This window comes from Salmo salar, chromosome 12 (genome assembly GCF_965601325.2).
Source record: "Salmo salar chromosome 12, fSalSal1, whole genome shotgun sequence".
NCBI classification, from domain to species: Eukaryota; Metazoa; Chordata; class Actinopteri; order Salmoniformes; family Salmonidae; genus Salmo; species Salmo salar.
The window spans coordinates 31,537,035-31,564,065 of NC_138302.1; the positions used below are offsets into that span (position 1 = coordinate 31,537,035).

General features: G+C 40.7%; 2 protein-coding genes and 1 long non-coding RNA gene across 4 annotated transcripts; 1 reads left to right on the top strand and 2 right to left on the bottom strand.

The window, feature by feature from the left end:
* Positions 1–813: 813 nt before the first annotated feature.
* LOC106564726 (uncharacterized) lies at positions 814–5,673 on the bottom strand. The gene is made up of 4 exons (XR_001319527.3): positions 5,464–5,673; positions 1,712–1,838; positions 1,359–1,454; positions 814–1,205 (listed from the first exon to the last, which is right to left on the bottom strand). It is a non-coding gene; the product is annotated as an uncharacterized LOC106564726 (long non-coding RNA).
* A 77-nt stretch (positions 5,674–5,750) lies between these two features.
* ifngr1b (interferon gamma receptor 1b) lies at positions 5,751–14,082 on the top strand. The gene is made up of 7 exons (NM_001360920.1): positions 5,751–5,985; positions 8,850–8,967; positions 10,876–11,060; positions 12,290–12,441; positions 12,625–12,784; positions 12,995–13,137; positions 13,398–14,082. The coding sequence occupies exons 1-7, from the start codon at positions 5,919–5,921 to the stop codon at positions 13,818–13,820; spliced, it is 1,248 nt and encodes a 415-aa protein (NP_001347849.1). The 5' UTR covers positions 5,751–5,918; the 3' UTR covers positions 13,821–14,082.
* A 372-nt stretch (positions 14,083–14,454) lies between these two features.
* ltv1l (LTV1-like) lies at positions 14,455–24,103 on the bottom strand. 2 transcript variants are annotated; one of them, NM_001139624.1, is given in 11 exon segments: positions 14,455–14,967; positions 15,291–15,491; positions 15,732–15,784; positions 15,985–16,127; positions 16,304–16,431; positions 18,961–19,186; positions 19,421–19,553; positions 19,693–19,783; positions 20,400–20,606; positions 23,203–23,334; positions 23,766–23,911. In NM_001139624.1, coding segments are annotated over 11 exon segments (1,431 nt in total). In that variant the 5' UTR covers positions 23,769–23,911; the 3' UTR covers positions 14,455–14,853.
* Positions 24,104–27,031: the final 2,928 nt, after the last annotated feature.

A 27,031-nucleotide genomic window follows, 5' to 3' on the forward strand; every position in this document is an offset into this window, starting at 1 on the left:
CGCAGTGTAACATACATTTTTCATAGTTTTAAATTTCAATAGCTCCTTGTTCATGTCAATTACACACCTAAGAAGCGTGCATTGGATATACACCCGTATTGCATAACCTCTAGTTATGTCTCTGTCACATTCTGACCAGTAAAGGGGTTATTTGTTATTTTAGTTTGGTCAGGAAGTGGCAGGGGGGTGTTTGTTTTATGTGGTTCGGAGATGTTGATAATATTGTTTATGTAGAGGGGTGTTTGTTTAGAGTATTCCGGGGTTTTGGTCTATGTTCTATGTTAGTGTATTTCTATGTTCAGTCTAGTCTATGTTTAGTTAATTGGGATTGGGCCTTCAATTGGAGGCAGCTGTTCCTCGTTGCCTCTGATTGAAGGTCCTATGTATAGGGGTGTGTTTGTTATGGGAATTGTGGGAGGTTGTTTTTGCATTGTTATGTTTAGCCTGCAAGACTGTCTAGCTGTCGTTTGTTTTTTCGTTTTTGTGTAATGTTCGTCATAAAATAAATATGAGCATTCACGTACCCGCTGCATTTTGGTCCCCTTCCTACGACGGCCGTTACAGTCTCTTCTACATTGTTGTACATTAATATTAGTTTGACAATTAGGGGGTTCAGTCCAGTCCACCCTTTTCTTTAATATTTATCTATAATAATTGGTAGTTCTAAGTACTTATTTTCCCTGTTTTTTATTTTGCCACAGTATTCAACAGCGGTACACAATAGGAGAGAGACAGATAATATCTCCTTTCATCGTTAATATCAACCATAAAGGAAAATGGCAAAGTACAAGAGTCATGTTATTAATTGTCCAAAGCAGGGATGGAGAGTGAGCTAGTGAGGTGGGCTGCAGTGGGTTTGCTGGTCAATACATATACTGAACATGTAACCACAGTAATGGTGGCCAGTAAATCAATGAATAAAAATGTAATATTGACAAATTAAACAGAAATTGTAGACCTTAAATCTTTTCCAACATGTCAACAGACACTTTACTTCAAATAAGTACAAAACATTTCACAGTGTTAACTTTCTCTTTATCCCTGGTTGATGTACATTTCAGAGCCTCTTCAGTGTGGATAGAGTATAACATACATTTTCAACAACAAAGACAGCACTTCCAGTTTGTGTTCTTCACACTAAACTCTTTTGTCTTCATTCCTAGGCACAGCACATGGAACCACCGTTGGCATGCAAAACATTCAATCTAAAACAAAACAAAGCACGTAACACTTTATAAATAATATCAAATATCAATGCAGTATGACGAATTAGCCATCCATTGTGTTATATCATAAATTGTCTTACATGCCGTCACTGTTGTCAAAAGATTATAAACATGTTAAATAAAGTTACTAACCCAGTCAGTCTTTGGGCCACATCCAGGTTCTTTATCAGTGGCACACATGAAGCAGTTGTTGGCTTTGAACTTGGAACATATGGCTGTCCCACACAACTACATAAAAATAAAGATTTTACATTTACTTTGAATTAAATGTCATTACATACCAGACATTTTTAGTATATCCTCTGCCATTTCTTTTCACAGTTGCTCCATGTGTTTTTGTGAAGGTTCTACATCAATTTGGGAGGGGATGTTGGGGAAGTTCTGTGCAACTTCCTTGGCCATCTACACCAAAAAATTAAATACGTTTTTGACCTAATTGTCACATAACAGCTTACCATTCATTATTGAAAATATAACTATCAAACCTGCATTACAAAGACCCCACAGCTGAAGGTGTCCTGCTGCATGGTGTGAGTTATTTCCCCTCCTTTCCACTTTATGTCCACCCAGTTTTCTTTTCCATGGCAGGATCTTCTCATTTTGAAGTATTCTCTTTTTTATGTAAACATAATGGAATTCTGATTAGTTATAGGCAAATGAATACACAGGCCAAAACTGTATGCTGATTTTCTTATCACTATAATCTAGTAGTAATTTAGTAGTAGATGTAATTTCCTTTATGCCCCATTCTACACACAGCCTAAATTATAGGCACTGAACCATTTACAGGACAATAATAAAAGTAGCATATAGGATCCAACCCTATCACAGAGTGAATAAATGTAGAGCGTTTGTAGACTTTAAGAACAAAAATAGTAAGTGACAGTTTCATCAGTACGTGCTTAAAGAAAGTCATATCATAAAGATCACAGATGACAGATGACAGTGCCCATCAAGTCTATAACAATAGAGAATGAATTGTAAGCACCAAAGTGTGTTGGTGTGTTTGTCAAAATAATATCTGAAAATGTCAGTTGTTGAACATAATACTTCTTTTTGCAATAGCAATTTATGATATATGCAGTTGAGGAATATTCCATGTATCAACACTACATGTAGGACGGACAAAAGACATTCCCACATACAGTATACACATACATAGAGGTATTTTTCAGCTATGATTTTACCACTCAGAATTCAGAATGGATATGACAATGGGGCCAGCACAGGACGTAATACACCCTTACAACAATCTACTTTTTGATCTTCTTAACTTCTTATCTGGTAAACTGCTACTGTGTGTCAAGAAAAGAGCCCCAATTAGGGGTTAGATTTGGGGTTAGTGTACTCCAGTAAAAAAGGGCTGGTTTAGATTTAAAACTATTGCCCTGTGTCCCCGTTCATAGGGTCATGAGAGACTAGTCAGTGGTAGAATTGAGTTGGCACTTTATTGGGCCAAACACCCACAGACCCACAACGTTGAGGTTACTCATGGACAGTAATTAGTATTTATTTGAATTTTTTTGCATTGACACATTGTGTCTTCTAACTGTCCAAGAATAGGATCCAAAGAGTTAGGAAATATTTGTTCCCATAAATACAAAGGAGGATGTCTCTCCTCATACCTCTGGCACTTTAGTCAGACTGCCAGACTGTGTAAAAACTTTATAATGGGGCCGGCAACGGAGTTCCCATTGACTAAGCACCATGGAGACCAATCAAGAGAGAATACATGAAGGTCATGGGTGCCAATTGAAAGTCTAGGGGTGTGTCTGTGCCTTTTGGATTACTCTCTCTTTACAGAGAACCCCTGTGGTTCAAGTCAAGAGCTACCCTTTCCCTTTCAGTCTGCTCTGCGCATGTCTGAAAGTGACAGAGCCAGCAGCCAAGAGTTTTTCACAGTATGTCATAAAAAATTATTATACTTATGAATGTATGTAAAATGCTAATATGAATTAGATCCAGTACAATGGAATAACTATAGTCCAATGACTATATAAGTGTGACGTCCTGACCAGTATAAGGGGTTATTTGTTATTGTAGTATGGTCAGGGCGTGGCAGGGGTGTGTTTGTTTTGTGTTGTCGGGGTTTTTGGGTATGGTTCTATGTTTTTGTATTTCTATGTTTTTTCTATGTTGTGTATTTCTTTGTGTTGGCCTTGTATGGCTCTCAATCAGGGACAGCTGTATTTCGTTGTTGCTGATTGGGAGCCATACTTAGGTAGCCCTTTTTTCCACCTGTCTTTTGTGGGAAGTTGTTTTTGCACTGCTGTGGTTAGCCTGCAAAACTGTTTAGCTGTCGTTCGTTCGTTTTTTTGTTTTGTGTAGTGTTCTAATAAAAGTAAATATGAGCATTCACATACCCGCTGCATTTTGGTCTACTCACTACGACGGCCGTGACAATAAGGGTAGTCAGTGGACATTCTGAACCTTGTTTGACGTCAATAGGTCACATGACCAAGGAGCGATTTAAATTTGGAAAAATTAATTTAAAACGTGTGAGATGAAAATGGACAAACTACAGGGTGTGCGATGTGTAGGCCCACTGAGTGTACATTCTGAACCTTGTTTGAAGTCAGTAGGTCATATGACCAAAGAGCTATTGAAATTCAAAAATGTAAATAAATATTTGAAAATAGTGCGAGATGTAAATCGACTAAAAAATGTGTGTGCAATGTGTGTCTATGCCATCGGGTTAGCTACAACCAGTTTAGAAAAATTTAGGAGTAATGGTTAAAGAGCTATGGAAATTTTTAAAAATTGATTTGTCACTATGTTGACAGTCCCTAACTGCTGTTGGTGGACATAAGGAAAACTATTATTTTTTAAATTTTATTTCACCTTTATTTAACCAGGTAGGCTAGTTGAGAACAAGTTCTCATTTACAACTGTGACCTGGCCAAGATAAAGCAAAGCAGTGCAACACAAACAAGAACACAGAGTTACACATGGAATAAACAAACACAGTCAATAACACAATAGAGACAAAGTGTATATACAGTGTGTGTAAATGAGGTAAGATAAGGGAGGTAAGGCAATAAATAGCCCATAGTGGCGAAATAATTACAATTTAGCAATTAAACACTGAAGTGATAGATGTGCAGAAATGAATGTGCAAGTAGAGATACTGGGGTGCAAAGGAGAAAAAAAATAACAGTAAGGAGATGAGGTAGTTGGATGGGCTATGTACAGGTACAGTGATCTGTGAGCTGCTCTGACAGCTGGTGCTTAAAGTTAGTGAGGGAGATATGAGTCTCCAGCTTCAGTGATTTTTGCAATTCGTTCCGGTCATTGGCAGCAGAGAACTGGAAGGAAAGGCGGCTAAAGGAGGAATTGGCTTTGGGGGTGCCTAGTGAAATATACCTGCTGGAGTGTGTGCTACAGGTGGGTGCTGCTATTGTGACCAGTGAGCTGAGATAAGGCGGGGCTTTACCTAGCAAAGACTTATAGATGACCTGGAGCCAGTGGAGTTTGGCGACGAATATGAAGTGAGGGTCAGCCAACGAGAGCATACAGGTCCCAGTGGTGGGTAGTATATGGGGCTTTGGTGACAAAACGGATGGCACTGTGATAAACTGCATCCAATTTGCTAAATATCCCTGACAACCCTGAATATCTGTCGAATATTCTAATATTCAACCAACCTGAAACCGTCTTTACCTCGGGACCAGAAATCCAGCTATGTATCATTTTTCCTTGATAGACAACGGCCTAAAAAGTATATGAAGCTCTTATTGGGGTGGCAGGTGGTTAGTGTGTTGGGCCAGTAACCGAAAGGTTGCTGAATCGAATCCCTGAGCTGACAAGGTAAAGATCTGTCATTTTATCACTGAACAAGGCAGTTAACCCACTGTTCCCTGGTAGGCTGTCATTGTAAATAAGAATGTGTTCTTAACTGACTTCCCTAGTTACATTTTAAAAAATGGACCATGTGCTACAATGTCATCACTATAGCCTGTACAACAATCCTACCCGTTTCAAAAGTTTTCCAAGGTGGGCATTTGATGTCACTTTCTCAAGGGTGCAATGAACAACATTCATTGTGAATTGCTTGTGTCAATTCTTTGTTGTTATGTTAAGTTTTACCACAAATCAGCAGTAGGAGGTGGCATTGATCAAGGTAGGCTGACATGTTTTTTACCTGTCCTTTGATGTCCTGCGACTGGAGAGAGATTGGGTTGAGGTCAAGCACCCGATTAGCCACCAATCACCCCATTAAAAGGTGGAAAAATCTTACCAATCACAATATGGTATCCCACACGTGGCTAATCGGGTGAGCCAAGGTGTGACCTCCGCATGTTTCTTGTACTCAACTCAGACTGGACGGACATATAGTCCTTTTAGGATATATTTAGTTTAGTTAACTGCCTAATAATTGCTAGGATTTTCCCCTAGGGTAGGCATATATTCTACAGAAGTCTTTAGAATGACTTAGAATGAAATGAGGAAACGGAGGTGCGTCGATTCGAATCAACTGTGAAGAAATACACCTCGGTGTCATTTCCTGCCGGAGAAACTGCGTTCAGTTACGTCAACGACCGATACTAGTCTGATAACACATTTTAGCTTTGCGGTTATGTCTTATAATTTAGGTTAAAGGTAGATTGCTGTTGTTGTTTTTTTAAATCTAAGAATAAGTATCCAATTGTTATTTCGGTTCCTTAAATTTCGTGGATTTGTATTTGAAAAGGCATGATGTTGGCTTCTTGTGTTTCACTGACATTCCTGATGGTTTTGGTCACAGCGGTTTCCACACTGGGTAAGTTTGTTAACCGAATGAAAACTTACAAAACTACATTGCTTTGATTGAAGAACAATGTGGGTTGTTATTATTCTGATTACAAATAGGAAGGGATGATTTGCGGAAATAGGCTTAGCTATGTAATAATACTGCAATAACAATTTTGTCTGTAGGTTATCTTTTTAAGTCATGGTGTTTTGCCCACTTGTAATAATTCGACACACTATGTACTAAATCAGCTCACATCATCTTTTGTCAGTATCCTAACCTCGAAATGTCCCCAAAGGATGTTAGAAAAATACAAATGGGCAGTAATTCTGAGAAGTCTGCGGGTGTTTGAACCTGCCCTAAACCGACTCTACAGTCACACACACACCCCTACGTTTAACGTTTACATTTACGTCATTTAGCAGACGCTCTTATCCAGAGCGACTTACAAATTGGTGCATTCACCTTATGATATCCAGTGGAACAACCACTTTACAATAGTACATCTATATCTTTTTTTTTTGGGGGGGGGGGGGGGGGCGTAGAAGGATTACTTTATCCTATCCCAGGTATTCCTTAAAGAGGTGGGGTTTCAGGTGTATTATGTCTCATCCGCTGTGTTTGAACCTGTCCTTAGAATAAACCGACTCTACAGTCAACTCCCCATTATGTCTCATCCACTCCTCAATCCTAACTATTAAAACCACAGTTTGTCAAATGAGTCTTGTATTGAAGTCAAGTAATTAAAGAGAAGCAGTAAAATAACAATAGCGAGACTATATACAGGGTGGTACCGATACAGAGTCGATGTGCGGGGGCACAGGTGCGGGGGCACCGCAATGAAAATGGTCTGGGTAGCCCTTCGATTAGATGTTCAGGAGTTTTTTGGCTTGGGGGTAGAAGCTGTTTAGAAGCGGGTGGTTTAACACGGGTGTGGTGTGTGGTAAATCCCTGGACTGGTTATGTTCTTGAGTGCTTGCTTAGACTGTTAAAACACTCTTGACCTAACGAAGAAACGTTGTCAATAAAAGTGGTAATTCAGTGTGCAGACCTTTCTGTTCTTTTCAAGTAGGCTCATAAAATAAACATCAGTACTTTACTGTGATAAGCATGAGCAGGACAATGCTTAGGTGCTTTCTGCAATTCATTGTGGGTAAGGCAGTGTTGCAAAATGGGTTTAATAGTTTATGAGAAGGAATTTTGAATGAATGCAGATGGGCAACAATGTAGCCCAACTCACCTGGACAAAGTAACACTCTTATTTGCCTCCTCATTGCTGCCAATATTTACCTGGCATTTTCAAGGAGGACAAAAGCAGTGCTTTTGCATACATTACAATTGGCTCATTCATTCCCCCTCCTCTCCCCTGTAACTATTCCTCAGGTCGTTGCAGTAAATGAGAACGTGTTCTCAGTCAACTTACCTGGTAAAATAATGGTAAAAAATAAATAAAAATAAAATAAGTCAATGGAGATCTCTGGTTGAGATGAGAGTTGTGACGTGTCGTTTGGTTGAACATATAGCTGTCTAACAGAAATGGCCCAAGGTGCTGACATGAGGAAGTTCGTGTTGCTCAATCACACTTTGATTAACAAATTATTTCATTTGATTTAGTGTGTATAGAGGGGTTGGTTATTTAGCAACAAAACCGACGCTTGCACAACTATGGGGCAAAACAGACAGGGTTGGCTTAGATTGTTGACAACAAACAATATTCATCCTTCAAATGTTTCTTGAAAACAAACAAAATCCTATCAAAGCGCTTTCGCCTCCGTCGGTGGAAGTGCATCATTTTCGTGATGCGATTGATTGGGGCATTAATCTGTGTGTTGTTGTGATACTGGATAGCCAGATAGTTAGCAACAATTACAAGAAGCTGCCATATGGGGATTCGTAGGTGGCTCGTTTTATCTTGTTATTGATACCATCCCTTAGAAAAAAGATTGCAGTTCTGAAACTGCAGGAAAAGTGTGTTATTTTGGACACAGTAGTTGCAGAATAATTGCAGTGTACTGCAGTTACACTGAAAAATTACTGCAGTAAAAAAACGGTTATTTTGGAAGTAGTGTTTGCAGCATACTGCGTTTATACTGCACTCTAACTGCAATTACAAATTGGGTGGTTCGAGACCTGAATGCTGTTTGGCTGAGCCCTGAATACTGATTGGCTGACAGCCGTGGTATATCAGAATGCATACCACAGGTATTACAAAACGTATTTTTACAGCTTTAATTACATTGGTAACCAGTTTATAATAGCAATAAGGCACCTTGGGGGTTTGTGACGTATGGCCAATATACCACGGCTAAGGTCTGTGTTCAGGAACTCTGCGTTGCGTCGTGTGTAAGAACAGCCCTTAGCCGTGGTATATTGGCAATATACCACACCTCCTCATGCCTTATTGCTTAATTATACCACAGTGTACTGCAGTTATAGTTATAGTGCACTCTGACTGCAATCTTTTTTTCATAAGGGATGTTTTGAGGTGTTTTGACTGTCATGTCTATGCTAAAATGTGCTAGCTAGTTAACCATCAACTGTAATGATGTATTTGAGAGACAAGTGCTCATTGTGGTTGCATCATCTCAGGGGCATCAACAAGCAGATACTGCATACATTCAATCTTCAAAGTTTAGATCACATATTGATTTAAAATTATACCTATGATTGAATACGTAACTTTACCAAGACAGGTGGAACTGTTTCGCCTTTGCTCCAAAGCTATTGCCATGAACAACCAGTCTACTCAATGTACTCTGGTGAAGGTTCCCTTGGTACTAACCCTCATGAGCAAAGCCTCAAGATGTTAACACTGAGACTACCTGCATGGCAGGTTCTTCACCTTGCCTGCATAAACCTACTAACTAAATGTAATGCCTTCTTTTCCTGGACAGTTCCACCTCCAGAAAATGTGACAGTAAGCTGCACCAACTTTCAGACAACTGTTTATTGGAACTACAGTGAACTGCTTAATCAAACTCTCTCCAAATTGATACTACATGGGGATCTCAAGTGAGTTCGGCTGGTATTCTAATGAGTAGTAGCTACTACAGGCTACTGCTGACTTGGTTTTGGATTACTTCATAATGGCTTACATATGACATATACACCATGGTAGGAGGCTGGTGGGAGGGACTATAGGAAGATGGGCACATTGTAATGGCTTGAATGGAATGGTACCAAACACACATAAAGAACATGTTTGACTCCGTTCCAGAATTCCATTCCAGCTATTACGATGAGCCCGTCCTCCTATAGCTCCTCCCAATAAGTTCCTCTGATATACACTATGAAATAACAATGAGGGACAGTGTCCCAGACACAGATTAAACCTAGTCATGAACTAAGAAGCATGTTACAATGGAGATTCAAATATATTTTAGTCCAGGACTAGGCTTAGTATGTGTCTGGGAAACCGGCCCTGAATGTTTATTCATGATTGTAATATCATGCTTTAATTGTTGATGAAATATGAGTTTGTCTAACTATACTGAACAAAAATATAAACACAACCTGTAAAGTGTTGGTCCCATGTTTCATGAGCTGAAATAAAAGATCCCTTTAATGTTCCATACGCACTAAAGAAAGTTTATTTCTCGCAAATGTTGTGCACAATTTGTTAACGTCGCTGTTAGTGAGCAAGATAAACCTGACAGTTGTATCATATAAAGAAGCTGATTAAACAGGATTATCATTACACATGTGCACCTTGTGCTGTGGACAATAAAAGGCCACTCTAGAATGTGTAGTTTTGTCACACAACACAATGCCACAGATGTCTCGGTTTCTGAAGGAGCATGCAATTGGAATGCTGACTGCAGGAATGCCCAACAGAGCTGTTGCTAGATAATTTCATGTTAATTTCTCTACCATAAGCCGCCTCCGACGTAGTTTTAGAGAATTTGGCAGTACTTCCAACCGGCCTCACAACCGCAGACCACGTGTAACCATGGCCGGGCCAGGACCTCCACATCGGCCTTCATCACCTGCGGGATCGTCTGAGACCAGACACCTGGACAGCTGATGAAACAGTGGATTTGCACAACTGAAGAATTTTGGAACAAACTGTCAGAAAACGTCTCAAGGAAGATCCTCTGCGTGCTCGTCGTCCTCACCAGGGTCTTGACATTTTATCGATATATACTGTTACGAGATCCTGAGGCCCATTGTCGTGACATTCATCCCCTGCAATCACCTCATGTTTCAGCATGAAAATGCACGGGCCCTATGTCACAAGGATCTGTACACAATTCCTAGAAGCTGAAAATGTGCCAGTTCTTCCATGGCCTGCATACTCACCAGACATGTCACCCATTGTGCATTTTTATGGGTGCTCTGGATCGATGTATATGACAGCATGTTCCAGTTCCTGCCAATATCCAGCAACTCCACACAGCCATTGAAGAGGAGTGGGACAACATTCCACAGGCCACAATAAACAGCCTGATCAATTCTGTACAAAGGAGATGTGACGAGCTGCATGAAGCAAATGGTGGTCACACCAGATACTGACTGGTTTTCTGATCCACGCCCCTATTTAAAAAAAAAGCTATCTGTGACCATATCTCTATTCCCAGTCATGTGAAATCTATAGATTAGAGCCTAAAGAATGTATTATATGAACTGTAACTCAGTAAATTCCAGTGATTTCCTTATATGAACTGTAACACAGTAAAATCTTTGAAATAGTTGCATGTTACGTTTTTATTTTTTTCAGTGTATATAATTTGATTGAAAAGAATAGTATGCATATGTTATGGGCATCAGATACCTTAACCACAGCCTGTTACCTGAAACAATATCCTAACAGAACTATCTGCTTATTCAACTATGACACATGATCTATTAACAGTTTCTAACTCTGTTTGTTGGTTGAGTGCCGTCTTTCTGTTAAATGTATCTAATGCTCCCTGTTTTTAGTGATCATAGTTTTCTGCTGGATTCCACTAAACCGCATCATTATGACCTCCCCCCCTTCATATGGAATGCTAAAGAATTGGATCGCTACTTTGTGACTATAACGGCCAGTGATGGAACGGTGGAATCGGCATCTCTGGAGTCCTCGATATTCACATTTAGTAGAGACCTTACAGCTGACATCACGTGTAAGTACAATGTTTTCAAAAGTGGGTTTTGAAAACATACCTATATTTTTCCTCCTTGTAAGAAATGTGATTTCTTTGTGACATAAAAATGACATCCATCCAAGCAACAGAGAGGTACAGTACCAGTCAAAAGTTTTGACACACCTACTCCTTCAAGAGTGTGCAGACTGTCATCAAGGCAAAGGGTGGCTACTTTGAAGAATCTTAAATATAAAATATATTTTGATTTGTTTAACACTTTTTTGGTGTTATTTCATATCTTCACTATGTAGAAAATAGTACAAATAAAGACAAACCCTTTCATGAGTAGGCGTGTCCAAACTTTTGACTGGTACTGTCTATATATGACAAAATCGAGGTACTGTAGTCTTCCTCCAGGTCAGTATATTCAGGTAGTCCTCCTCCAGGTCAGTATATTGAGGTAGTCCTCTTCCAGGTCAGTATATTGAGGGAGTCCTCTTCCAGGTCAGTATATTGAAGTAGTCCTCCTCCGGGTCAGTATATTGAAGGAGTCCTCCTCCAGGTCAGTATATTGAGGTAGTCTTCCTCCAGGTCAGTATATTGAGGTAGTCTTCCTCCAGGTCAGTATATTGAGGTAGTCTTCCTCCAGGTCAGTATATTGAGGTAGTCCTCCTCCAGGTCAGTATATTGAGGTAGTCCTCCTCCAGGTCAGTATATTGAGGTAGTCCTCCTCCAGGTCAGTATATTGAAGGAGTCCTCCTCCAGGTCAGTATATTGAGGTAGTCTTCCTCCAGGTCAGTATATTGAGGTAGTCTTCCTCCAGGTCAGTATATTGAGGTAGTCTTCCTCCAGGTCAGTATATTGAGGTAGTCCTCCTCCAGGTCAGTATATTGAGGTAGTCCTCCTCCAGGTCAGTATATTGAAGGAGTCCTCCTCCAGGTCAGTATATTGAGGTAGTCTTCCTCCAGGTCAGTATATTGAGGTAGTCTTCCTCCAGGTCAGTATATTGAGGTAGTCTTCCTCCAGGTCAGTATATTGAGGGAGTCCTCCTCCAGGTCAGTATATTGAGGGAGTCCTCCTCCAGGTCAGTATATTGAGGTAGTCCTCCTCCAGGTCAGTATATTGAGGTAGTCCTCCTCCAGGTCAGTATATTGAGGGAGTCCTCCTCCAGGTCAGTATATTCAGGTAGTCCTCCTCCAGGTCAGTATATTCATTACTGCAGGCTTTTTCTCTAACTCTACTCTAATACCCTTTTAATTTTATCTCAGGCAAGTTGGATTTCCCTGCTGTAAAAGTGTCAATGAAGGATATGGAGGTCACAGTTAGCTTCGACAACCCTTACCACCTGTACACAGAACTGAAAGAGTCTCGCATACGTGTAGATGACAAAAGCTTACTTTACCATGTAACCTATGAAAATGTAAGTATGATGAAAATTTCCCATAATTGGTTACAATTTACAGTATACATACAGAGGGTACACACTGGTCATATCCATTTAATTACTTTGCTCAGTGCATTAGTAATGATGACTAATGGATACTTAACGATGGTGTTGACATTAGCTGATTTACTGGTTGCATATTCTTTCTTCTGTCTGCAGACTGATGGCCCTTTTGAGTGTCAGATAAAAGACAAAGTCTGCCGTCATCACTTCACAGTCCTGGAGAAGAAGGAGCAGTACTGTGTTAGTCTGGAGGGGTATGCAAAGAGCCACACAGTTATGTTCAGCAGAATAGGACCCATCTGTGGCTATGAACACAGTAAGTACACTACCTTTGTTGACGTTACATTTTTTTGTTATATCTGGTCCAAGTAGGCGTTATTTAATTCTAGCGTTTTGTTTGTATGAATTATTGCAGTTTTGATGAATTATTATAGTCAAAATGAATAGTGTCTATGGAAAGTTATCTTACAATAACATAGTATGCTAGTTAAATGATTCAGTGACTGATATGTTTATCTATCTGCAGAAACAATTTCACTGGAATCATCTTTGCTCATGATTTTGTCATTGATCATCATTGGCATTGTGGCCTTTGTAGTCTTTGTGATAATAAGGCTCTGCAAGAGAAGCATACGGAAAAGAAACTTGTCCAATTTTCGAAGGACTTTGGTAAGCGCATAATGTATATGGTGGGTAACGTGCAATGTATGTATTATGTAGAATGTGTAAATATATAGTGTATATTATGTATACAGCAGTACTGTGTGTCGTATACTATTTTCCCCTCTGGGACAAGTTCATCCTATCCGATGCTTTTTCTTGTTGCTAGAACAGTATATGTTATCACTTTCTTTTCTGGTCCAAGACAGTAACCATACTCCCTCTGAGCTGACTTATCTCAATTTAGCTATGTATTCATTGTTTCACAGGCTTCAAACCTATCAAACACACATGACAAGAATATAATGGACCTGCAATGCGAGATCATAGCGCACATCAGTGGCATAGAACCAGCTACCACCACATCCCAGAGCACGTTGGAAACTTCAGAAGAGGAAGAGGAAGCAACCACTAGCGTTGGATTTTCGGCTTACCTTCAACACTCCATTAGTTGTAGGCAGGTGGGAGAGGGCTTATTGGACAGTAGAAGCCAATTACGGTCTGAGCTTCTGGAGGTGACACAGCTATGCTCTGTGCTGCTGTGTGGAGATGACTCAAAGGAATCAGACTCGAGGACATTGGAGGTGGAGGACATGGATTTCACAGCCTCTGGCTATGACAGACAACACGTCCCTCTACTGGAGGTGGAGATGAGTGCAGGAGATGTAGTGGTGGGCTATGGCCCCACCTGAGCACCTCTGAACTCAGGCCTCTGTAAATCACACCTTTTACTGGATAGATGAAAGACAATGACTTCACAGAACTGGTTTACCGAGGTACACTGATACACTGTCATGCCTCACTGATTTTCAATCATGTCTTCAGTGGTGTAGCTCTTCATTCAAAGACTCAATCATGGACACGCTTACTGACAGTTGTGGCTGCTTCGCGTGATGCATTGTTGTCTCTACCTGCTTGCCCTTTGTGCTGTTGTCTGTGCCCAATAATGTTTGTACCATGTTTTGCTGCTGCCATGTTGCTACCATGCTGTGTTTTCATGTGTTGCTGCCACACTATGTTGTCATCTTAGGTCTCTTTATGTAGTGCTGCGGTGTCTCTCTTGTCGTGAGTTGTCTTATATTTGTAAATAACGATTGACACTTTGTATAATGTTATTTTCTGTTGTTGCATTTCTGTTTTTATGGTCCCTGTGAGATTTCTGGAAATCTATCGCCAGTCCAAATCTGTGGGCTTAACTAATCCTCAGTAAACTTTACTCAGGCTGTAAAAAACTTTTGGGTTGTTGGGCATTGAAATATAATTGAATGACACACTACTCCAAATCAAACAGACTCAGTATTTACTAAAGATATCCAAAGACTTTGATTTTCTGAAATTCTTCTCAATAAAACCCCCCCAGGAAGAATCTTTAGCTTTATTGTATAAGGTAGAATGGTTTGCGAACTGCACTCTGATGATTGACATGCTACCTTCAGAACAGTTGATCTATATAAAAAAAAAAAAAACATCTGAATTGCCCTGGTCCTAGATCTGTTTGTGCAGTCTTGCAGACTCTCACAACCATAGGAGTTGGGGAGAGCACAAACAGATCTGGGACCAGGCTACATCAATCTCTGAACACTTCACAAAAAAATGTCACACGGCCCATAGTCCTCTTGTGTTGGGGTCCTCTGCAAAATGGCAGTTGCAGGGTTGTTGTCCATCAGTAATCCAGTTAAGAGGATGAGTACAAAGTCAGTCCCAATTCATCTTCCATTTGGGCAGCTAAGACAGCTTTAGACCCTGGACGTTGGAACGCAGGTTCAACATTTGTTTTTCTTGATAGACCTTTTCCTGTTTGAACGCCTCTTTGTTGGCCTTCTTTTCTGTTCTTCGCTCCTGTAGAAACATTCAAGCAATATGGTGTCAATGGTGAAGGACAAAAAGCTTTCTACAAGATATCTAAATACTTGAACTGTATTCATAGATGACACTTACACATTGTTTTATTTTTATAGAATGTGATAAATAAATTAATTTTTATAGAATGTGATATATATATTAGTGATAATTAAATGAAGCACAGTATTCCAACCTCTGACCATTGTTCCAGGAGCTTTTTCAACAATTTAGTTACCAAGCCAATAATAAATGAATTCTCCACATGAACACCCAGTAGGGAGGGCCAGGCAGAACTATTAGTCGTGAGTATAGTAACCTACCTTGCGCTCCTCTTTGATGGCCTGTTTCCTGGCTTTCCGCTCCTCCTTGCTCTCCTCGCGAGGTCTGGGCTGTGTGGCGACGCGGGGCAGGTCTGAGTCGTTGATACGCTCCATGCGCTCAGCCTGCTTGGCTGTCAGGCCCCTCCCGGGAAGGACGTCCAGAGGAATGCCTGTCCTGGTGGATACTCGGATGGGCTTGGCCTGATTAGAGAACATAGAAATACACCACTATCGGTAAGTACTGTGTAGCATCTCATATCAACAGCAACAATGGCCCTGAGCTGATGCCTTGAATTCACAACTTAGTAGCTAATGTTGGGTAGGAAGACGAGCTAAAAGCCTCTCAAAATGTTGAACGTTAGACATGCAACTTAATACGTGACAATGTATTTCTTTCCATTATCGTTGCTCAAACACCCGACAGAGGAAAACATTTCTTACCTTTGGTGGATCTTTGATGATTTTTGGATGGTTATAAAAATTTGAATAGGTACCTTGGATAGTAAAGAAAAACAGAAAGGATTTAAATATTCATAAAAAAATAAATGATTTTATTATGGTAATAAACATCTAGCCAATTCGTATGTCATCAGAATAGAATTATGTCATCAGGCATGTACTACAATGGCAATCTTAAAGTGTTAGTTACTGAACAGACAGAGGTAATAGCAACACGGTTAGTAGACTCACTTACTGATAATGGTTTCACAGTCCCACTTCTCTGCTGGTGCCATCAGGACAATGGTCTCCATCTCCTGTTCCTCTTTATCCTCATCTTCCTCCTCCTCCCTCACCACTGGCAGCTCTTTAGGACCCAGGGCATCAGGCCTCTGGTAGCTGAAAGAATGCAGTTGATTCAATTACTGTCATTATCTATTGTTAAGCACACATACACAAAGACTTATGGTAATCCATTGTGTCCAATGAGGACTTCCACTTCTGTCTTTATCTACGAGTATTGTTATGGCTATAGAGTTACTTACACACACACACACACTCACACTCACACTCACTCTAACTCCTTCTGTTTGAAGTAGTCTTTGATGACCTCCTCCAGGCGTGCACTGTCTGGCTCGATATGCCCTTCCAGCTCAGCGTTGTCCAGGGCCCCAATCTCATCCTCGTCAAACTGCTCGAAAAACTATGGGAGACAGAAAGAAACAAGTTTTGAAAACGATACAATGATATTAATTGAAATAATTGTTTGAATTAAATGAACATCATTAGTTGAAATCAGCACCTGCGTGTAGGGCTGCTGCTGGTGACTATATTACCGCCACACCGGTGGTCACGAGTCATGAAGGCAGTCAAATTCCACATGACTGTTTAGTCACGGTAATTAGGCTTCTCCAAGCGGCTGCTGGTCATTAGTAGCCTACCAAACTGTCTGGTACTCAGCACTCGATTTTCCCTCTAATCACTCTGACATCAATGCAAATATATTCAAAAATGTAATCAAACACTTCATGAGAGACCATGAGCTCATGTTGCAGCACATTTCTATAGGCTATGCAATTGGGGGAGAAAACAGCGTGATAGCACTAATAAAAATAGGATCCCATCAGCTTTCTATAGGCTATGCCTACGATATTTATTTCTCAACTTTCCTAATATTAAGCACATTGCTTCTCTTTACAACAGGAGTATAGCCTACCTGGCTGGCATGAAAATAAACCACGGGGAAAAGCGTCCCCCATTCGTTATTTAAGTGCATAGATGACATGTATTTTTCCCGCTGCCCGTGTTGACACATGATAATGGTCAAATCTAAATAAAATAAAAATTAACGTGTTATTTTGTATATGTAAAGACAAGATTAAATCAAGAATAGTCTGATGGGTGACAATATTAGCCTATCACTTTTGAATCTTTTTTGTGTGACTTAGTTGCACACCTCATGTAGCCTAGCCCATTGGCCTATATGTTGTAATAAGGTTTGTATCGCAACTAAAGTGGCCAAATAACTACTTAAAATTAAGCACATTAATCTGCTTTACAAGGGGTGTAGAGCCTAACTGGCATATATAAGCAGCGCGTGAGTTTCACGTTTGGGGAAGATAATTTACGCCATAAGAATGCACCTTAACAATAAAAGCATTACATACCGTAATTTCCGGACTATTAAGCGCACCTGAATATAAGCCGCACCCACTGAATTAAAAACATTTATTTTTATTTTTTTAACATAAATAAGCCGCACATGTCTATAAGCCGCAGGTGCCTACCGGTACATTGAAACAAATGAACTTTACACAGGCTTTAACGAAACACGGCTTGTAACAAAAATAAATAGGCTTTAACGAAACACGGCTTGTAACCAAAAATAAAAAATTAGCAGTAAACAGTAGCCTACCAAGAAAGTCATTGGTCACTATCTTCCTCCTCCTGTGCACTGAAACCACTGAAGTCATCTCCTTCGGTGTCGGAGTTGAATAGCCTCAGAATTGCTTCATCCGATATTGGATCGTTTTCATTGTCGCTCTCGTCACTTTCATCCGGAGGCAAATCCCCCGCTGAGCCCTCTTCAACACGCAGCAGTCCAGCCTTTCGAAACCCGTTGATGATAGTGGATTTTTTGACAATGCTCCACGCTGCCAGGACCCACAAATTTGAAAGCGGGAAAAATCCATATATTAGCCGCGTCATTGTTTAAGCCGCGAAGTTCAAAGCGTGGGAAAAAAGTTGCGGCTTATAGTCCGGAATTTACGGTACATAATCACATTTGCGGTCACTTTTGATAAAAGGTGTTTTCCGCTAATGGAACATTTGCGCTTATAATGTGAAGAAATAGCTGAATAGTTTAATCAACATTTTTAGCTAAACGTTCTGATCTGTTGCTTCAGCCACATTGCATAAAACAGTTTTTGTTGATGCTAGTGGTTGTATTAATTTGGGATCCATTGCATCCCACAACTGTCCCAGACTATGTTTGGAATATTTATTTCACGCACAGAATAGATAAGACTTTCGTACTATGGGAGATAGTAGATTGACATAGGCCAGTGCTTTTGCTGTTCTTTAGGCCTACTAATCTTGTTGGCTGACAAAAAGTAAATGTGGACAGCTCTTCCAAGATCTTCAATATGCACCTCGGAATTGGATAAGTACGCCCGCAGTTGCGTCTGTCTTAACTTGTAGCCTGTGAACAAGACCCGGTCATGTGACGGAGAGCCGTGTGAGTTAGACGCTTCGGATTGTACAGCGCACTCAGGGAGAAGGGCACAACGCAGCACTCTGGGCCCGCAAAAGGCATGGATTTTTTTTAGGGTGCATTACGGCCACAAAGGGGATGCCGCCGTGAAATTCAAGGCATTATCAAGTGCTTGTGTACAGGTTGTGGAAAAAAACAAAGCAGAGCTCATGCATTTTCAAGCAACTTATTTAAAATCATCCTTCGAGTCTCATCATGCAGCCGTACAATGTATTAAAAATCAAAACATAAAACCCAACGTGTATTAGACAAGGAGAGGCTAAATGTGTTTATGTCAATTACCGTGAGACCAACAGTTATTTGCTTGACAATCAACAGCTGACTAAATTGTGATCGCCACAGCCCTACCAGAGTGTTTATGCTGTTAGATCAGCCAGTCACTCACAGTTTATCTTTTACCAAAGGTCACAAAATGCAACCCAGGTCCAAACCCCAAAAGGATGTCCAGGGTTCACTGACCTTCTCAAAGCGGTCGTCCAGCAGCGTGAGCTGTTCGTTCCTCCTCATGACTGACGAGGTCATGGAGTATTCTGTGAAGCGAGTTTTCGTCTCCTCGTCCATGAACATGAACTCCCTGGGGTGCCCCTCGCCGTCCTCATCACCAGAGACAGCGCCCTCAGAGTCAACGTCCCCCTCAGAGTCGCTCTCCCCTTCCTCTGTATCTTCCCACTCTTCATCATCGTCACTGCAATGACAGAGACAGAGAGAGGTTTCCAACAGCACAAAGAGACTTGGGAGAGCACCGCCTTATTGTGACAGGACTTCAATTAGCAGATGTTAACCAGCTCTCAGTAAGAAACTGAAACCACAAAAAGCAATCCTCGCTCTCAACAATTGTAACTTGATTGGTATAGCCCAAATTAATGGGACTAAGGGCTGGTAAAAACAAATTAAACTGATATAAAGTATATATTCTTACCCCACACCAACAGCTCCATTGACATCGTTGGCCTTCAAAATGAAATCGTCATCCAGCATGTTGTCTGGGTCGTCAAAGTCAAAGTCCTCATCGAGAGCAGCTACAATGTCTGGGTCCATGTCCAGCCTGGGTCCTTTGAGACAAAACATGAGGGACAAGAGTTAAAAACTTGAAAAATTCACTGATTTAGAATAATAACCTGGCCATAAAACAAAGAACCCAAAATGGCATCTTTCTGGAGTTCAGTTTTGTTACTGACAGAGGCCTCTTACCTGAGATGGGGGCAGCTTTGTTCAACATTCCCACATCCTCCTCAAACTCTGACGCAAACACAGAGGAGGGCAAGTTGAAGGAGACGGTCTGCTGAAGTTACAAAAGCATGTTTAATACTTTCATTTATCACAATTACCTAAAAAAAAACTGCCTACCCTACTCACTGTGGCTATAAAATGCAAAGTGGTTATTCACAGAAATGTAGTCATGATAGCTAATGTTGCCCCCACACCCTATCCTACCACTATCACTCCTACCACAACCTATACAATATGATTTTTGTTTTTAATTGAACCTTTATTTAACTAAGGTAAGTCAGTTAAGAACAAATTCTTATTTACAATGACAGCCTACCGGGGAACAGTGGGTTAACTGCCTTGTTCAGGGGCAGAACGACAGATTTTTACCTTGTCAACTCTCAGATTTGATCCAGCAAACTTTGTTACTGGCCCAACGCTCTAACCACAAGGCTACCTGCCACCCCATCATGAAGGCCACTGTCATATGTTGACATGTCACAACTGGGGAAATTTGATCTCACAAATGCCAACCTTTAAAAACTACTCCAGCTAGCTACATTGTTAACAAAGGACCAGATTACTTTACCTTGTATTTACACCATAAGCGGTTTGGTCCAATATATAGCCCAAACATTTACACAACCGTTCCACTCAGGAACAACCACTGGACCTCCTGCTAAACTTACAGGAGTAACCTTTTCCTCCTCTTCCTCATATTCCTCATTGTCATCCCCATCATGGAAGTCATGGGTACGTTTGCCTCTCTGTGATTTGCCAGATGAAGCCCACTCTACGGGCCGAACCGTTTCTCTCAGGTGCTGCAGATAGTTGTAGTCATCGTCGAAAAACACCCCAAACTCCCTCTGCTCCTCTTGCCGCTTCTCCACCTCCACCTGAACACAGACAGTAGAGTAAGTGGTTACAGACTGACACAAAACATACAATTGTGCATATAAAGCAGGATTATATGCACCAAATATCTTGGTTGTCCTTGGCCAATTAATATCTTCAACAAATATGTTTTTGACTTGAAGTTTAACTCTTCTACTAGGATAAGCAGCCTAAATATTGTAACCAATATTGTCTTTTGATGAAAACTGTGAGCATTTCTTCCATTGCAACACTAAATACCTTAGTAAAGCCTGGTACATGTACTAACACAGTGGTTCCCAATCAGGGGTACTAGAACCCCTGGAGGTACTTGATAAGACTCTCAATCAAATGTATTTATAAAGCCCGTCCTACATCAGCAGATGTCACAAAGTGCTATACAGAAACCCAGCCTAAAATCCCAAACAGCAAACAATGCAGATGTTGAAGCACCAGCGGTACTCAGGGCAGAGCAAAATTCAGTTGATGGTACAGTCAGGGGCGGAAATCCCGGGGGGGGACACGACCCCCCCATCCTGGGAAAAATATGATTTGTCCCCCCCAATATATCACTGAAACATAACTATGTAATTTAAATAATATTAATAATACGCAATGAAAGCAATTGTGCTGATTATAGACACTTAATAGCGCGTTTTTAAGTTTCAAAAGATTGCGACCCCCCCACCCTTTGCCTCACAATGGTTGGATCCACTGCCAGTTCCTTAGCTTGCTAGGTAACAGAGACGTCGTATCTACTGTCTGATAGGCACTCAATGCACGTAACTGACGTGAGGTTAATTCAGTCAATCGCGCACACACACTAGCTGAATATGCAGAGCTAGCGCGCAAATATTAACTATTAAGCTAGCTAGTACCTATTCCATTTATGTGGCGTCGTCAAAGATGGAATCTTTGCTATCGTCAATTTATTCCAAGATCAGCATGCAGATGATGTAAGTTAGTGCTTCAAAGTCCCTGTGATAAGGTTAGCGATAAACTGAAATCCAAACTGAACTACACTCTCTTCTACCATTGTCTTAAATATATTTAATGGTCTCGTTGCAAAAGCTAAATCGTCGCACGGGAACTTTTATTTATTTATTTATTTTATTTCACCTTTATTTAACCCGGGTAGCAAAGATTATAGCAAACATCACTGAAACTGAATTGGTGCTCGCTAGCTTTGCAAATTCAGCTATTGTTGGAAGCCAGCCAATATGAAACAAACTATTAAAATTACAAAAGGTTGCAGCATATGTTGTGTAAATGGTGAACTCATACAGCTGTCAACTCTTGTCATTTTAATCCGTTTCACATTTGCTAGCTACCTTTTAGATCGAAGCCCAAATAGAATGATTGAAGATGATAGAAGCCCATCTCCTACTGTAAATAACCTACACACTGTGTGTGTAGCTAGCCAGCCAGCCAGGTAGAAAAATGGCAGAAAAATAAAAGACGGACATCAGAGTATTTTTCAATACACCAAAACGCAAAGTAAGAACCCTAGTAGCCTAATATCTCAAAGACTAGTTGATAAAATGTTCATAAGAAAGAAATGAAATTCTAATGGAAATGCTTCACAATGATGTCATTAGGCAGAGCAGGCAACAGATGGCACACAGACAGCAGAGTTGGGGACAGATATGCAGGGACAGACTGGCAGAGACAGGGAGTCTCAGGTAAGTTTGTTGAGTCTTTGTTTGGCAACATTATGAAAGGTTCTCAATTTTTTTACTTGTAAAATAGGAACATAATTGGAAAATGCCATGGATACCCCCACTCTCAACTTAAACTGGTGACTGAACTAAGATTTGTTAAAGGCAATGGTATTGCTGTTGTGATTAGTTGTGTAGTTTTGGGTACCGGTAGTTAGAGTACGGCAAACACCTTATTTCTTTGGTTCCTCAATATACATTTACCATATTACAATGTAGGCTATGTGTTACAGCACTACTTTTGGTGTCCCCCTCAGGAATTGCTCTTGAGAAAATGTCATGTAATTGTCCCCTCCAAAGTTGATATCAGATTTTCGCCCCTGGGTACAGTGAGTACATTTTCTATGCAATACTCATGTAAACACCTTACTCTGTTTATCTTAATCGACATAAGGTCATAATCGATGTAAACATACGCCGATTAAAACACATGCTTTTCTGAGTAATCTTTCAAATTAGTTGGACATGTAAAACACCTTAATCGGCGTTCCAGCGGTGTATTTGATCTGCGCATGTGCAAGCACCAGCGGAGCGAGCCTCCTTTAGCACGAATGAAGTGAGTTAGGTACAACTGAACGTATGCGTCTTAGAAGTAGTTTTCACATACAAACTGTACATGTCCAAACTCAGAATTAAATATGCTTCTCGAAAATAACATGTTCACTGTGGTAGAACGTTTATTTTGAATCGCGATTTTCGGCATTTATCAGAGCGCCAACAGGTAGCCTTTCCAGACGTGTCCATGTAAACGGGATTATTAGGGGAATTGTTCTTCTTGCAAAACATGTATATGTTTTAATCAAATGTATATTTATCTTACTATACACAATCTCATAATTTTGTGCATGTAACCATACTCAGTAACCGGAAAAGGTTGGGAACCACTGTACTAACACGTTACCTTTTGTGCGGGTAGGAGGACATGCTGCGGTGCTTTCTCGTCAGCAGCGAGGGGGTCCCTCTGACTTCTGTGGACCAGGTGGAAGGTCACCGCTTTTTTCTTGTCAATAAATGCCTTCTTCCTTTTATTAGGCTAGAAAAGAAAGGCATGTAGATAATGTAACTTGTTACACAGTCTTAGGGTCAACTGTATCAGGCTCAGATGCAGCAATATGCCAGTGACCTGTGTTGAGTGGTCACTGTTCATCACAAGCCCGTTGTACATGAGGGTTAGGCAGTACACAAAGAACTGTTTTGAAATGTAAATTGTTGTTGGACTAGCTAGTTAGCTAACGACAAACACCAACACACAAACTAGTTGGTTGGCTATTGCTAAAGCTATCAATCACACCCACATTTGAAAGAACAGATATTAGCTAACTAACACATTTGGTTTAATAGTCATTGACAATCACAACAGTTGGCATTATGTATGTAACGTTAGTAAGTCAGCTACCTATTCGTCGACATATATATAGCATGCTAAGCTAGCAAAGCAACGTTGGCAGCTGAAAGTGTGCTTACCATAGTTCAATTGGACCGCTGTGAACACACTTTTTAAAAAAAAATTACAAAAACGTTTGTTACAGTTTATCTCGCGCTAAAATTGTAATTTACGGGGATTTAAATAGAATTGTCAATGTTGTTTATCCACGCCGACTCCTTCCTCACACGCTGCTTCTACCATTTTTGGAACAAACCATTTCACAGGACAAAAGGGGTGTAGTTTGTTCACTTCATACGTTATATCAGATTGCTATACATTCTTGAATTTGTATTAATATATTATGTTGTCAAAGTATGTATTCTCTGTATGAAATAATTGTTAATTGAAAACCAAGCAACTGGAATGTAAGTAGCCTGACGGGTAGGAGCGTTGGGCCAGTAACCGAAATGTTGCTAGATGGAATCCCCGAGCTGACAAGGTAAAAATCTGTCGTTCTGCGCAAGGCAGTTATTTTTTGTATATATATTATTATTATAATTTAGTTTAATTAACAACAAATCAATACAGAAAGTACATGGGGGAACACGAGTATATATATAAATAATATACAAAGGACAATTGGGCTAGGGGGTACAATATCACATTACAGGACCTTAAGGGACAGACATACATTTATAATTCTAACAGATTTTTTGTTAATAGAGTATTTAATTGTCTTAAAATATAGTTCAATTTCTTTTGTAAGGTAAGAAAATGTGTTGCTATGCGGACGACACACAGCTGTACATTTCAATGAAACATGGTGAAGCCCCAAAATTGCCCTCGCTAGAAGCCTGTGTTTCAGACATAAAGAAGTGGATGGCTGCAAACTTTCTACTTTTAAACTCGGACAAAACAGAGATGCTTGTTCTAGGTCCCAAGAAACAAAGAGATCTTCTGTTGAATCTGACAATTAATCTGGATGGTTGTACAGTCGTCTCAAATAAAACTGTGAAGGACCTTGGCGTTACTCTGGACCCTGATCTCTCTTTTGAAGAACATATCAAGACTGTTTCAAGGACAGCTTTTTTCCATCTACGTAACATTGCAAAAATCAGAAATTTTCTGTCCAAAAATGACGCAGAAAAATTAATCCATGCTTTTGTTACTTCTAGGCTGGACTACTGCAATGCTCTACTTTCCGGCTACCCGGATAAAGCACTAAATAAACTTCAGTTAGTGCTAAATACGGCTGCTAGAATCCTGACTAGAACCAAAAAATGTGATCATATTACTCCAGTGCTAGCCTCCCTACACTGGCTTCCTGTTAAGGCAAGGGCTGATTTCAAGGTTTTACTGCTAACCTACAAAGCATTACATGGGCTTGCTCCTACCTATCTTTCCGATTTGGTCCTGCCGTACATACCTACACGTACGCTACGGTCACAAGACGCAGGCCTCCTAATTGTCCCTAGAATTTCTAAGCAAACGGCTGGAGGTAGGGCTTTCTCCTATAGAGCTCCATTTTTATGGAATGGTCTGCCTACCAATGTGAGAGACGCAGACTCAGTCTCAACCTTTAAGTCTTTACTGAAGACTTATCTCTTCAGTAGGTCCTATGATTAAGTATAGTCTGGCCCAGGAGTGTGAAGGTGAACGGAAAGGCTGGAGCAACGAACCGCCCTTGCTGTCTCTGCCTTGCCGGTTCCCCTCTTTCCACTGGGATTCTCTGCCTCTAACCCTTTTACAGGGGCTGAGTCACTGGCTTACTGGTGTTCTTCCATGCCGTCCATGGGAGGGGTGCGTCACTTGAGTGGGTTGAGTCACTGACGTGGTCTTCCTGTCTGGGTTGGCGCCCCCCCTTGGGTTGTGCCATGGCGGAGATCGTTGTGGGCTATACTCGGCCTTGTCTTAGGACGGTAAGTTGGTGGTTGGAGACATCCCTCTAGTGGTGTGGGGGCTGTGCTTTGGCAAAGTGGGTGGGGTTATATCCTGCCTGTTTGGCCCTGTCCGGGGGTATCATCGGATGGGGCCACAGTGTCTTCTGATCCCTCCTGTCTCAGCCTCCAGTATTTATGCTGCAGTAGTTTATGTGTCGGGGAGCTAGGGTCAGTCTGTTACATCTGGAGTATTTCTCTTGTCTTATCCGGTGTCCTGTGTGAATTTAAATATGCTCTCTCTAATTCTCTCTTTCTGTCTTTCTCTCGGAGGACCTGAGCCCTAGGACCATGCCTCAGGACTACCTGGTATGATGACTCCTTGCTGTCCCCAGTCCACCTGGCCGTGCTGCTGCTCCAGTTTCAACTGTTCTGCCTGCGGCTATGGAACCCTGACCTGTTCACCGGACGTGCTTGTTGCACCCTCGACAACTACAATGATTATTATTATTTGACCATGCTGGTCATTTATGAACATTTTAACATCTTGACCATGTTCTGTTATAATATCCACCCTGCACAGCCAGAAGAGGACTGGCCACCCCTCATAGCCTGGTTCCTCTCTAGGTTTCTTCCTAGGTTTTTGGCCTTTCTAGGGAGTTTTTCCTAGGGAGTTTTTCCTAGCCACCGTGCTTCTTTCACATGCTTTGCTTGCTGTTTGGGGTTTTAGGCTGGGTTTCTGTACAGCACTTTGAGATATCAGCTGATGTACGAAGGGCTATATAAATACATTTGATTTGATTTGTGTTTATAAATTTACATTTGTGAATATGAAATTTGGCCAAAAGAATAATGAAATGAATTACATAAAATTGTTTCAACTTATTTCTATCGTAGGTAAAGAATCCAAGCAGTACATCTCTCAACAATAGTGTAAAATCTTCATAAATGTGTTCAATTATAAATATACTGATGTCTTGCCACAGTTTCCTTACATGAATACAATGCCAAATGCAACGGTTTCTGGGTGGTCATTACAAAAGGTACAATCTGAGTTTTTCTTAAACTTCTTCAAATAATGGTTAACAGGATAGTATGTATTTATGAATTAATTTTAAAGGAAACTTCCTTAATTTAGTTAAGTAGGTATGTGTGTGGCAACATCCAAACCTTTTCCCGACAGATATTATCAATAAAAGCGTTCCAATAAGGCATGACATAAGGTATAGATACAACATCCTGCTGAAACAAGGTTAAAATCGCTGTTGTTGAATGGACCAAATGACAAACAAATCTTTCCTACAGATGAGTCAACAGGGAAGGTAGGTTCTGAGGGTCAGGTCTTGACACGTTCCTGAATAATAAAGCAACACCTGAGCACCGTTCCCCGGGCGCCGATGACGTGGATGTTCATTAAGGCAGCCCGCCGCACCTCTCTGATTCAGAGGGGTTGGGTTAAATGCGGAAGACACATTTCAGTGAAATGC